The sequence below is a fragment of the Podarcis raffonei genome, chromosome 5, assembly GCF_027172205.1.
Source record: "Podarcis raffonei isolate rPodRaf1 chromosome 5, rPodRaf1.pri, whole genome shotgun sequence".
Taxonomy (NCBI): Eukaryota; Metazoa; Chordata; class Lepidosauria; order Squamata; family Lacertidae; genus Podarcis; species Podarcis raffonei.
This window is the reverse complement of record NC_070606.1, coordinates 50,914,277-50,926,596: the sequence shown is the minus strand read 5'-3', so window position 1 is coordinate 50,926,596 and position 12,320 is coordinate 50,914,277. Positions and strand designations below refer to the sequence as shown.

Below are 12,320 nucleotides of genomic sequence, written 5' to 3'. Positions count from 1 at the left end.
GATTTGCCTCCTCAATCTCTGTAGGGTGTAACCTCTAGCGTTCTTAGGAGAAAGGCTTCAAAAACTTTATTCAAAGGAATATTTTTGCTAGTAGCAATTGCCACAACAAGGTGAAAAATCTTACCCCAGTCACACACAGTTCCGTAGCTACAGATTCATTGAAACTCTGCTTTGGTACCTGTAGAAAGACAAAAAGGTGACTATATAAGTATACTTGGCCAATAATATTGGAGGTGGCATTGCTGATTATTCTAAGAGAATGAAAAAGCAGTGTACCCCCAAATCACTAACCTGAATGGAATAGTTATTCTCATAATAAAAACTGGATTACTCAAGAGCAAATGGTCTATTCACATAGCCCAAATGGTCACCCAGTTGTCTATTGGGTATAAATGTATCAAATCAAATGGTGGATAGTTTTGTCGTTGTCATTAAACCAGCCATCCTTCGTTTAACTAAGCACATTAGGTGCAACCTGTATACAGCAAAAACAGATAATTTCATCAGGAACAAAGCTACACAGCAAAACCGTCTTCAGTTACTTTTCAGCTTAGGAGATAAAATGGATCATAATAACAACATCAGCAAAAAATAGTAAACTGTTTTTTCCTGTAAAGTATAGCTTCTGTAGTTAGAGGAAATAAAGATACATGCCCACTTGTTTTACTTCTGTAAAGCAAAAAAATTCAGGGTGGGGTGGGGGGTGGGGAGTTAGCTTCCAGACTGAGATGTAACATGCCAAGTTTCAAATTGGAAGAGTACATTTTACTGCTGAGTTATAAACCTGTAAAAAGGGGTTATAATGGAAAAGCTGGCATAGACTGTTGTACTATAAAGTAGCAGTGTATCACTAAATCACAGGCAATGGAAAGAATATATATAAAATTCTGTGCAGAGCGCATGATACCCAGTAATTATATCCTGAGGGACAAATCCTTTCTTTTTTTGCCCCAATCTTACAGGACAAAGAGAAACTGGTGTAATTCTAGTGCAAGAAAAATTAATGTCTCTAATAATGGCTTGCACACTAAGCTAGTGTACTGTGCTGATGAGAAAATCAAGAGATAATGTTGCATTAATTCAAAGCAGGATTTCAAGAGCAAGGAACTGTATATAGGGTGAATTACTATATCTTCCCAGTTAAAAACAGAACTTTTAACTTCTACATTTATATTTTGATTTCTAATTTTGATGTTCAAGTTTGAAATTTAGCAAAATTGAATGTAATTTGGGCAACGTTTTGCAAAGTATCTTCCAATTGGAATACAGATGTCAATGATAACATTAATATGGTTATTATGAAAGATTCAGAAATGTAATTATTGAATAAGCACTGGTGAAACTGATAGGGATTTCCAGTGCACCACTACTTTGCCTCGAAGCCATACATTACTACAGAATTCAGAGAGAGAATGTGTAATTACTTTTTTATATATCCAGTTGTCTTTCTGAACTTTTCACCACAACCCTTAACAGTGTGGCATGCAGATTCCAACAAAACTAATGACTCCATTGCTTTGATTGAATCTCCTAGTGTGGAATTCAGTTACAACCCCCCCCCCAAGTCTTTTTGTGGGGGTGGTTACATTAAAAAGCAAAACCTGACTTCTGAATTTTTTGATAATTTGTCAAGTATGATCAAACAACATCAAACAACTGAAACTAAATTTGATTAAAACCCTACTTCTTATACATTCGAAACAAAATCGTAACTTTGTGGGCGGAATCCACAGTCCCCGCCCCCCAAGTCATGCTTCCTCTCCCCAGGACACACTCTCCACGAGTACCTTAAGAACTGTGAGGATGCCTCTTGCTTGTCTTATGGTGGGTGGAGAGAAATGGGCGTGCATAGAATCCTCTGACTTTTGTGTGGTTGAAATGCAGCCCCCCATTCAAGGGTTAGAATTACATCCCTTGCTCCACCGACTTTGCCTCTTTACCTGGCCCACCACTGGAACGGGGCCTCCAGAAGGATGTCCAATTCTGTTTTAGCCAATGGTCATCCAAAGAATTTATTTGGAGGGGGTAAATTCTTCTTGGTAGTGTCCCTAGATAGTAGGACTTCCAGTTGACTCGGGTGGGGTGTGTGTGTCCAGCATGGTAGGCTTTTGTGCCTTTAACAGTGTCCTTCTGTATAGAAATCAGCAGATGTTTGCAGTATGGGGATAAAAACCTCAAGCTGTGCTTAAAAGTCACAGCTACAGTGGCTGAGTAGTAAGTTGACAACCCTGTTAGGAAGCCTTGCAACAAAAGGCTGGAGGAAAGTATCTTCCTTTCCCCAACTATTCTCCAGCCAACCATCTCCTTGAAATATTCATAACAAACACCACTGCATAATCCTTTGTTCTCTTGATTACAGAGATTTACTATTCATCCAACCTGTTTTCTTAACAGTAGGACACAAACTATAAAGCGCAAAATGCACTTGACTGTAAAAATGCAATCAGTTTAACTCTTTTGCTCTTCCTAAACACAAGCTGCATCTATCAGACTTGTCAATAGTGTTTTCTTATTAGCCCAGCGATCCAACAATATGCTGCAATATAAATTACTTTCAACTGGGAAAACAAGCAAAGTGCATATCAGAAGCAGAGCCTGCTAAAATAAGGATTCAATTCAGCATAAAACAATTCTAGTCCACAAAGCTGAGGTGCTGTGCTATTTAAGCTGTGGAGGCAATCAGCCTTGCACTCTTGCACTACAAAGAAGCCTGACCTTTACTTGGGTGCTGAATCAGCTGTAAGGAAAATCCACGGTTAGAGCATGGATATTATCTGTGGTCAAATTGCTTAAGAATGTAATAATCTACAGGTTTACTTGGGAGTAAGTCCTGTTTGCACTAGCTAGGTGGCAGTTGCTTTCAAGTAAGGATTGGGCAATATGATTGCTTCATAATTACATACTAGTCTGAAAAATATTCTGCCCAATTCAGATCATATTTTCTCAGTTATCTTAATGAAGTTATCTTTCAATTGGCAGCATCATGGCGCCAGACTTGCTTAACAGTCAACCTGTTGGGGCTTTGATGCACCTCCTCTTCGTTTTCAGGACATCAAAGAAAAGCAGACTACATTTTTAAAGGATGTATGACAAAATACTGGAAAACGGAACTGTTTTTTGTTTGCTTGTTAACAATAAAGTGAAAAATAAAATGACTGTTTTACCTTTACATTTTTACCTATAAGAGTGTCCTTTTAAACACAAAATGCCCTGAATATTCTCTCTGTATTAAAAGTAGCCGAAAAAAGGAAAAGCTACTACAAACAGATAAAACAAATAACAAAATCTCCCCCATACAAACCCTGGATATTGTAGAGCTGTTGCTTTTAGCTAGACGTGCACCTTAGTACAGCTGTATAAAGAAATCCTCTAACTTTCCCCCCCAGTCCATTAAAATATGAGTGCAGTTTCTGATATACATTCAAAGCTACATTTTCAAGAATCCCTGAGTATCCAACCAAGAGATACAGAACATATGGCCCATACGACTATTTTTTTATCCATTAACTCATGTTGAAATAGTAAGACCTTCAGATTTCTATTTAAGAGAGGGAGGATTTGGGGTCCTTATGGTTGCAGTGATAAGCCTGAGAGTGAGGCTGTAAAAGAAGTGCCCTATGACTCACGGGCAGGAAAGTAAATAAAAAACTGCAATATGAAGGGGAAATGTTTCAAACCAACATTATTAGGCAATACACTTCCTTTAAAAATTTATTTCTTAAAATAACAATTCTTAAATTTCTGGTTTGACAGCAGGAATGGTGAATCTTTTTTCTATGAAGGGCTAGCTCACAGAAAAATTCAACTGGAGACAGAGCCAATAGTAGGAAAATCCCCCAAGTTTCCCTCTCCTTTTCTGCCACTCTGTGATATATTTGTTAAATGGCAAACTGGGCAGTTGCTGGGGTGTCTGAGAGGTCTGTTTCTAGGATTCAAAGGGAAACAGTGATGGGGGTGGGGAATCCACTCTGATCAGACCTGGAAACTGCCAGATAAAAGAGCAAGTTGCTGCCTTTCCCTGCCGATCATTCCTACTGGCTGGAAGTGCTTTGTAGGGCAGCTGGTGAGATCTGCAACTGCCAGGGAAGAAGCTGGGGGCAGGCAGTATTGGTGGCTTCAGGATCAAGGTGAGATCAAAGCAAGGGCCCCCTCTCAGCCTAGCAAAAGGGGACACCATCCAGGCAGGGGCTGGCCCCAGTGATCACACCCATCCTTCTGGCTACCACTCCAAAATGCCACTCTCTTCCCTAACATTGCTAGTTGTTGTGCAAGGGCACTCCTGGGGAGGCCTCACCCCCTCTATGCTTTGGCACACACATGCTCACACCACACACATGCTTGACCCTACTGAATTCAAACCTATTTCACCCTTCCTTTCCTTGTGTAGAAGTTATTGTTGAAGCAGAGGCAAAGGAAGAACAGAGTACAAAAGAGCCCATGGTGGAAGCTCAGTGATGTCAGAAGTGTCATCTTCTATTCTGCCTTTCAACAGCATCCAGACACAGCCTGCTCCCACCCTTACATTGTGTGCTGGCCAAAGCTCTCTATTAGATGCTCGGGGGAGGTCAGGGAAACAGAAATGGAGAATGACATGAGAGGGCCTGGTCTGGTACTACAGCTGCCAAGGAGGTAAATGAGGTGGAAGCAGCTGTCAAGAGAGACTTGGGCCCCATCTGAACTATACATTCAAAGCAGCATCATACCACTTTCAACAGCCATGGATTCCCCTAAAGAATCCTGGGAACAGAGTTGTCAGGGTGCTGCGAGTTGTCAGGACACCCTTATTCCTCTCACTGAATGACAATTCCCAGAGTCCCTTGGAAAGAGGGACCACTCTGGGAATTGTAGCTCTGTGAGGCAGATAGGGGTTTTTATACTATTCCTGCTAATCAACCTTGACTCTCTCCCTCTGTGCAGGGTCAGCAAATAACTTTCTAACCGTGGCATGCCTTTTCCCACAACTACCATCTTTCCCCCCATGTCACATAAATTTTCTGTGCTACTTCTCTGGCTAACAAATTCCTGCTCTGTAATCTTCTAGTCTTGGTTGCCATTTGCTTCTCACCCCAACACACTACTGTTGTCCTTTTTTTCATTTGATGGACTTTCATATTGTAATTAATCTTTTCCGCTGTCTTTTGCAAACTTCTGTTCTATCTGGCAAGTTCTGCTTTTCTAAAAGCACCTTCGAAAGTAGGGCATAGTTCAAAACTGACAAGCTAGACACACAAACCCATTCTTTTGATCAATTCCAATGCTTAAACCTTTGCTAAGGTGCAGATATTTGGGTCAGGGAGCCTTGGATAGGGTATGTGTGTCAAATCAGCCAAAGCTGATTCCTCTCTCCTCTTTGCGTAGCTGTGAATGTTTCCAAAGACAGCAGACTGATTCAAAGTGTGAATTCCATGTCATTCATGGTTCTATCTACAACATCTTGTGGCCAATGCTAAGATGCCACCTGCTCTCCTCTCTCTGGCAGCAGCTTAACATTGGAGAGCAGAACTCATCAGATATTGATTTATCAATTTAAAATATGTGTCCTGGTAACAGCCTTTCAGTGTGATGTACTCACCAGCTAAGGATGAGCTTCCTTTTTCAGTCACTCATTTGTTTGATTCAAATAAACTCTTAGAGCTTTACGCCTCCTATTTTTAGTGGATATTATGCCATTCTCATAATGTGACCTTAAAAAAATTGATTTGCCTCCAGCTAGCACTATTTTTCTGCATAAAGAAGGGCAAAGAAGAAAACAGAACGGTAAAAGCATTTGTGGAATCCCTTTTTGCTAGCTTAATAACTCAGCAGCTTAGGCTGACTGGTTTTATTATTATTTCATATAAAAAACTGAACAGTCACTTTGCAATAATGCCAGTTGCTTTGGATTTTAGTATTGTGGCTCCTTCCACCATCAAGGCGTGACGATGACTAGAAACACCTTCAGGCTTGGAGTTGTTTGTGAGTAGGGCATTTCTGCAGAGCTATATTTGCCTGTGGACCAAAAGTTTTGGATATGTAGGTGCAAACTAGGCATGAGTACAGCCCTCTGCACTACCACCAACGCCCCAAAGTAGATTCTTCCTGCATAACTTCCAGAGTTTGTAGTACTTCCCATCTAAGGTAATTCCCCTGCCACCTCTGTTCTTAAGGCCAAACTATGTGTGATGTTAAATGCAACACAGATGCATTTTCAAATTTGCAGATAGCAACCACTGGTGGCGGTGGGATGATAATTATACAAATCCTCCTCTGCACTGGGTCCTGCTGAAAATCACACTTAAAAGCCTATCAAATTCCCACTCCCTTCCTGCTGCGATCTTGCTAATTATCAGCCCCCATCAGTTGCTTTTTAAAAAAGAGTACATTAAATGCAAATATACTTTTCATGTCGCTCCAAGCCTGGCCCTCAAAGTTCTAAAAATTATATTCCCTCACTACTCTTCTGCCTTTTCCCAACTTCACAGCACCTTCACATTTTCACTTGTTTTTCATTAGTTATTGTTGTCCACTAATCTCCATTTTCTTATGCCTCTTTTCAATCTTATCACATCAGTTCTTGTCAAAAAGTCAAGGTCTACTCTATAATCAGAAACACCCAAGTTTGTACTTGGAATAAATTTACTTAATTTTCCTTGCAATGTGCATATAGAATGTGGGTTTCCTACTGACGAGCATGAATTCTTTTTTGGCACTGACTATACACAGCCCTAATTATAATCTACCCATAATAACATTATTAAAACTTGCCAGTATTCAGTCAAGCTATCACCCCCAGTGTCATAATTTGGACAGCTATAAAGTAATGTTTAGTGAGCTCTATAATTTTAATTTAATGAATCTGAATATCAACCATTGAAATGGTATCAATGATATATATTCAAACCTTTTTTTAAAAAAATGAAAAGTGTTCTGTAAATCAAAGCACTGAAGTAATTGTCCTTTTGGTACAACAGCATGGTACAATACAACTTGATGGGTCCATTGCTGTTGGCGTTTATCCAATTTCTTCCATGTCAACTGGAGAATAATTAGATGTGTTCTGTTTCACAGCCAAGACATGAGTCTGGAAGAAAGCTGGTGGTTTCACAGAACATATGTTGGTGCTGAGAGCCATACTTCTAAGCAACATGCTTAAATTGTGTTAAGCCTAGTCTCACATTAAGACATACAACTAGGAGTGTCTGTCACTAGCTCTTATGTTTGCTTCACTTTTGGTTTCAAGTCTCAGTTATCTCAAGGAATTTACAGGGCAGTGAAGGAACTACAAAGAAGTCAGAGATGAAGGTGAAGGGAATAGCCATAGCTCTGCGGTAGAACTTTTGCATGCAGAAAGTCTCGGGCTGAATCCTTGGCATATTCAGGTAGGACTGGAAGAGACCCCTAGAGACCCTCTGCCAGTCAGTGGAGACAATACTGAGCTATATGGACCAATGCTCTAACATGGTATAAGGTAGCTTCCTAAGAGAGCTCCTACCACTGACTTCTTACTATGGTTGCGTTCTCACACAATGCTAAGCCAGACATCGTTTTGTGCAAACATCCTGGCTCCTAAGGAAGAGGTTGCAGCTGCTTTGCTCTTCCATATGCTTTTTAGGTCAGTGCAACATCTAAGCTACTTACAGTATCATCTGTGGTTAAGGAGCAGGTCTGTCCTCCTTAACTGCAACCTGTAGCCAAGGTTTTTCTTATATGGTTAAGGTGGAGAGACCTTAACCATGATCCTGTGTTCAGATTACATGCTCATCCAAACCTTGGCTTTGCTGCTGTCCTGCATTGATTTAAACAGTGCAGGGAGGTCTCCAATCCAGGGGTGTGTTGATCCCAATCTAGCTACAGTTTGAGAAACAGGTTACTCTCAGTCCATTATTCTGCAGAATGGTTGTAACAGAGTAGTTTTTATAACTGAGCCAGTACCGCGCTAATGTGAGATAGCACTGTATGCAATGCTGAATTTACTTAATTCTCCTTCTATAGTCAAGGTGGCTGGGACATTGACAGAATTGTTGCAGAACAGGGTGTAAAAGCAATTCTACGAAGAGATCATAATTATTCAGAAATTAGCACCAGTAATGTCAGTGGGCCTGAAGATCTGATTACTAGGCTCTAAGTATTGCCATTTCCCTTGTATAACTTCCTAATATCTTCCGGTGAATTAAAAACTATAATGCAACATATTTCCCCCCCACAATTGAAATCTCACTTAACAAAAAACCAATTATAACATCTCTCTGATAATTATGCAGTACATTTCACAAAAGTATGAAGCCCCGGTTATCAGATTATATTCTAATTATCAGATTATGCAAAATTATGTTCACAGGAAATAAATGTGTTATGTTTTGGCTACATAAATGAGTGAAATTATAGAAAGCTGCCAAGAAGAGAATATTCAGCATAAACCACGTATGTCCAGTCATAATTTTATGAGACAAGATTTAACTGCTAAAATGTGTAGGAAAAAAACTATATTGTGCTTCATTTGCTGTGTTTTTGTGGAATTGCATTAACAATGCAATCTTATGTGTGTATTTGAAAGAAACCCTCAGTGTATTTCTAGTACAGTTTTCACCAGCTCCCATCAGTCCCAATCAAAATTCCAGAGAACTGAGTAACATTCAACAAAGATCACTATATACAAATACTCTTATACTAGGGTACTAACTATACATTACATTACTTGCATATCTTGCAGCAACCAGAATAACTTTTAAGAAATAATAATCCTAGATGTCGGGGGAGGTGATCTTCACTGAGACTGCACAGTGCAGGGGGGGAATATTTATGCCTTAGCTTGCCAGCCACTATCCCAACAAACATCCCTGTTATACTATGGGATATGTTCCCACAATATGTAGTGCTAGCCACCAACTTGGATGGCTTTTGAAAGGATTAGACAAATTCATGAATGATAGGGCTATCAATGGCTACTAGCCATGTCCGCAATCAGAAGCAGTATACCACTGAATGCCTATTCTTGGGAATCACATGTGTGGAGAGCACTGTAGGACTCATCTGTTTGTGGGCTTCACTGTGAGAACAGAATGTTGTATTAAACGACCAGCTGGCTTAATCTACCAGGGATCTTATGATGTTGTCATACTACAGTTACCCTTTGTGTCCCATTGGTGTCAGTGGCTCTATTTTCCTAAGGCTAACTGCATCATGGGAGGATTCTCTTGCCAGGATTATGGGCAAGGAAGGAAGGGTTAAACTGAATGAAGGTTGTGCATGTTCAGAATTTCATTCCAAGCCTGATACCTAGTATGGCAATTACAGCCCAACAAATTAGTTTGGGGAGAAGTTGCCTCAAACACAGATGACCCCAAATGCCATGTTGAGGAACACAGCCTTTGCACAATGCTGAAGGCAACTATAAAGGGTTGGAATGTATCTCCCCACGAGGAAGTCCCAGGGCTTCACTGCCACTGAAGGGATGGCCTTTACGCAGGTAACATTCCCCACAACTGTAATTTAAATAACAAGGAGACCCAGTGGCAGGTCCCCAAGGAAGATCAAAGCATGTACTCTACCACTCAACTCTCACTTTTAGATACCACACAACCACTCTAAGAAGATTACCTGCAAGGAATAAAACTACAATAGGAATATCGTATTAATCATTTATACATTACGACGTCCTCCGAAACACAGCACTGCATTCAGACACCCCAATTTAAGAACCTGGTACAAAATGGTGTAATAATTGGCACTGGTGAAGATAGGAGTGAAGGCCAATCTATTTGCAGTCCTCACTAAAGCCCCAGGAGGCTGGGATGGTTTGAGCCAATTCAGCTATTACTGCACCAGCTGAAATATACAGAATCTCATTGTGTAAAGGAGGAATAAACAGCATTCCAAGTTCTCATTGATTTTGAAGTCAAGATACTAAAATGGGTGACAGTTCATTGTGTTCCAGAAACCAAATAATAGATTGGGAAGCAGGGGAGGGGAGGGGATGTGTGGAGAACAGTCTAAAGGTAATGCAGAGATCTATTATTCAGGTGAGGCAACTGATTAGAACACCTAGGAATAAAAAGTCAGTGGGGAATGAAATAAATGTGATTTATTTCCAGTCTTTGATTATAAATGCACGCTGAATATTATAGGCAAAGTGAGAAGACAGGTTAAAAGCAGAATAAAAATATATTTATGTTCAGAACTTTAGCACTGCTAATGCCTTTTATTAAGAGCATATGTTAAACACTTCAGTTAAATGGCTGCGTTTGACTTATTTTCTTACGAACAAGATTTGACTGCTGTAAAGGTTCAGGCATATTGTTGAGGAAGTGGCAAGATACAGCTCCTCTATATGTGCTGTCCTTGCAGGTTGTGATGAAGTAATTCCAACATATGGTGTGAAATGAATGCTTCTGAGTTTTTCATTATTATATTTGAAACACTCGCAGGCTCCTTCACATCTTTATCATTTATTATTGTGGAAATAAAACTATGCCCATGTTACTCTTCTTCCCCCTCTTTTCTTTTTTTAATGAAAGACATTTAATTTCATACCTAGTACTTAAGGCTTTTGACATTTTTTAAAAAAAACCAAAACATATCAAAGGTATTATTCTAAGGAAAATTTTATTTTTATGCACATGGCCTGGAGCATGAGATAACTAGGCAAGAAGAAACCATTCATTTTAAAGCAGTTGTATGGAACACTATTGTGCTACTCCAGAGAATGAAGGAGAAAAATTCAGGAAGAATATGGGTGGGTTTTTAATTTTTAATTTCCTCACAGAAGCTTCTTTATTGCGCAGACAAATGCAAGGAATTCTCACCAGTTGTTCCTTATCCCTGCCCTGGTATAACGGAAAGCAGTTCTTCATCCAAGGTGATGAAGTTCTGCATGTATAATTCTCTATTGGCAGTGTCAGGCTGAGTATGGCTTCAGACTCTCATACAGTGGTGCCCCGCAAGACGAAATTAATTCGTTCCACGAGTTTTTTCTTCTTGCGAGTTTTTTGTCTTGCGAAGCACGGTTTCCCATAGGAATGCACTGAAAATCAATTAATGCGTTCCTATGGAGACTGCCTTCAGACCAGGTCCGGGGGAGAACGGCAAGCTCCGGGTACAGAGGTGAAGGGGCAGCGCTCCTTCACCTCTTTCCTCGAACCTCTTCTGTAGGCAGGCGGGGGGAGAACGGCTTTTCTTCCCACCGCCAGCCTTCAGAAGGCTGTTCTGAAGGCTGGCGGTAGGAAGAAAAGCGCTTCTCCCCCCACCAGACTTCAAAAGAGCTGCGGGAAGTCGGGCGGGGGTCCAAGGGATTCCCTTACCGCCGCCCACGTTTAAAAGGACTCTGGGGAAAGCAGCGAAGCGCTGTGCTTTCCCCGGGTGCTTTTAAACGCGGGCGGCTGGGAGGGAATCCCTTGGACCCCGCCGGACTTCAAAAGAGCATCGGGAAGTCTGGCGGGGGTCCAAGGGATTCCCTCCCAGCCCGCCCCGCTCCGCTGAAGTTTAGAGGGAGCCTGTGGGGAAAAACTCAAAAAAAATTTCATTTTGTGAGAAAGGCCCATAGGAAAATTTGTCTTGTGAAGCGGCTAAAAAATCAGAAAACCCTTTCATCTTGTGCGTTTTTCGTTTAGCGAGGCATTCGTCTTGCGGGGTAGCATTGTATTTGCTGGGAAAGTGTCTCCTTCATTTCTACTTGCTTGCAACGGGGGACTCAGAGGTACAGAGGGAGGTGCATGTGTTCTATTTTAGATGTTACATTGTGTGAGGATTAGACATAATACTGGGGCAGCATTGATAACCCATATGCTACCATAAGTGCACTTTGTCCACACACTCATCACTATTCTTGAGGCTCTCTTCTGTAGTCCAGAATGATCTGAGGACTTTGCATTATAGTTTTGTGAATTACAGAAGCTTTCCATGTCTGGCAAGTAGACCATAACCAGTGGGTCCTGCACCAAAAATATTGGCAGTCTGGAGTCTTTCTTGAGTATTCCATCCCATCAGCCAGGCCTTCTTCCATTTCACCTCTCATTCCCAACAGTCAGCAGTCCAAGACCACCGAACATGCTCAGTTCTCATTGTCTTGCTTTGGAGGTTTTGCCCATTTAGGTTTCCCCCCACCCCAAGGCTTTTTGGAATTTTGTACGTAAATCTTGGGCTTATCCCAAGCATGCTTGTTTGTGGGTGGTGCCATTTTGGCTGCATAAGTAATGGCCTTTGGAGATCAGTGTTTCCCATTAATTGGTATACACAAGTGGGGCCAGCAGCAAAATGTTGCAGTGTGATGTGCTGCCATTCAGGATTCTAGCCTTTCTATTCCATTCTCCTCTTTTACCTGTCCCCTCTAACAGTCAGCCAGTGTT

General features: G+C 41.0%; 1 protein-coding gene across 1 annotated transcript in view; it reads right to left on the bottom strand.

The window, feature by feature from the left end:
* The window catches only part of GFRA1 (GDNF family receptor alpha 1), a 190,883-nt gene that overhangs the window by 3,581 nt on the left and 174,982 nt on the right, over positions 1-12,320 (bottom strand). Inside the window, exon 8 of the mRNA XM_053389100.1 lies at positions 125-178. Coding sequence (XP_053245075.1) covers positions 125-178 — 54 coding nt within the window. The remainder of the gene's footprint in view (positions 1-124; positions 179-12,320) is intronic.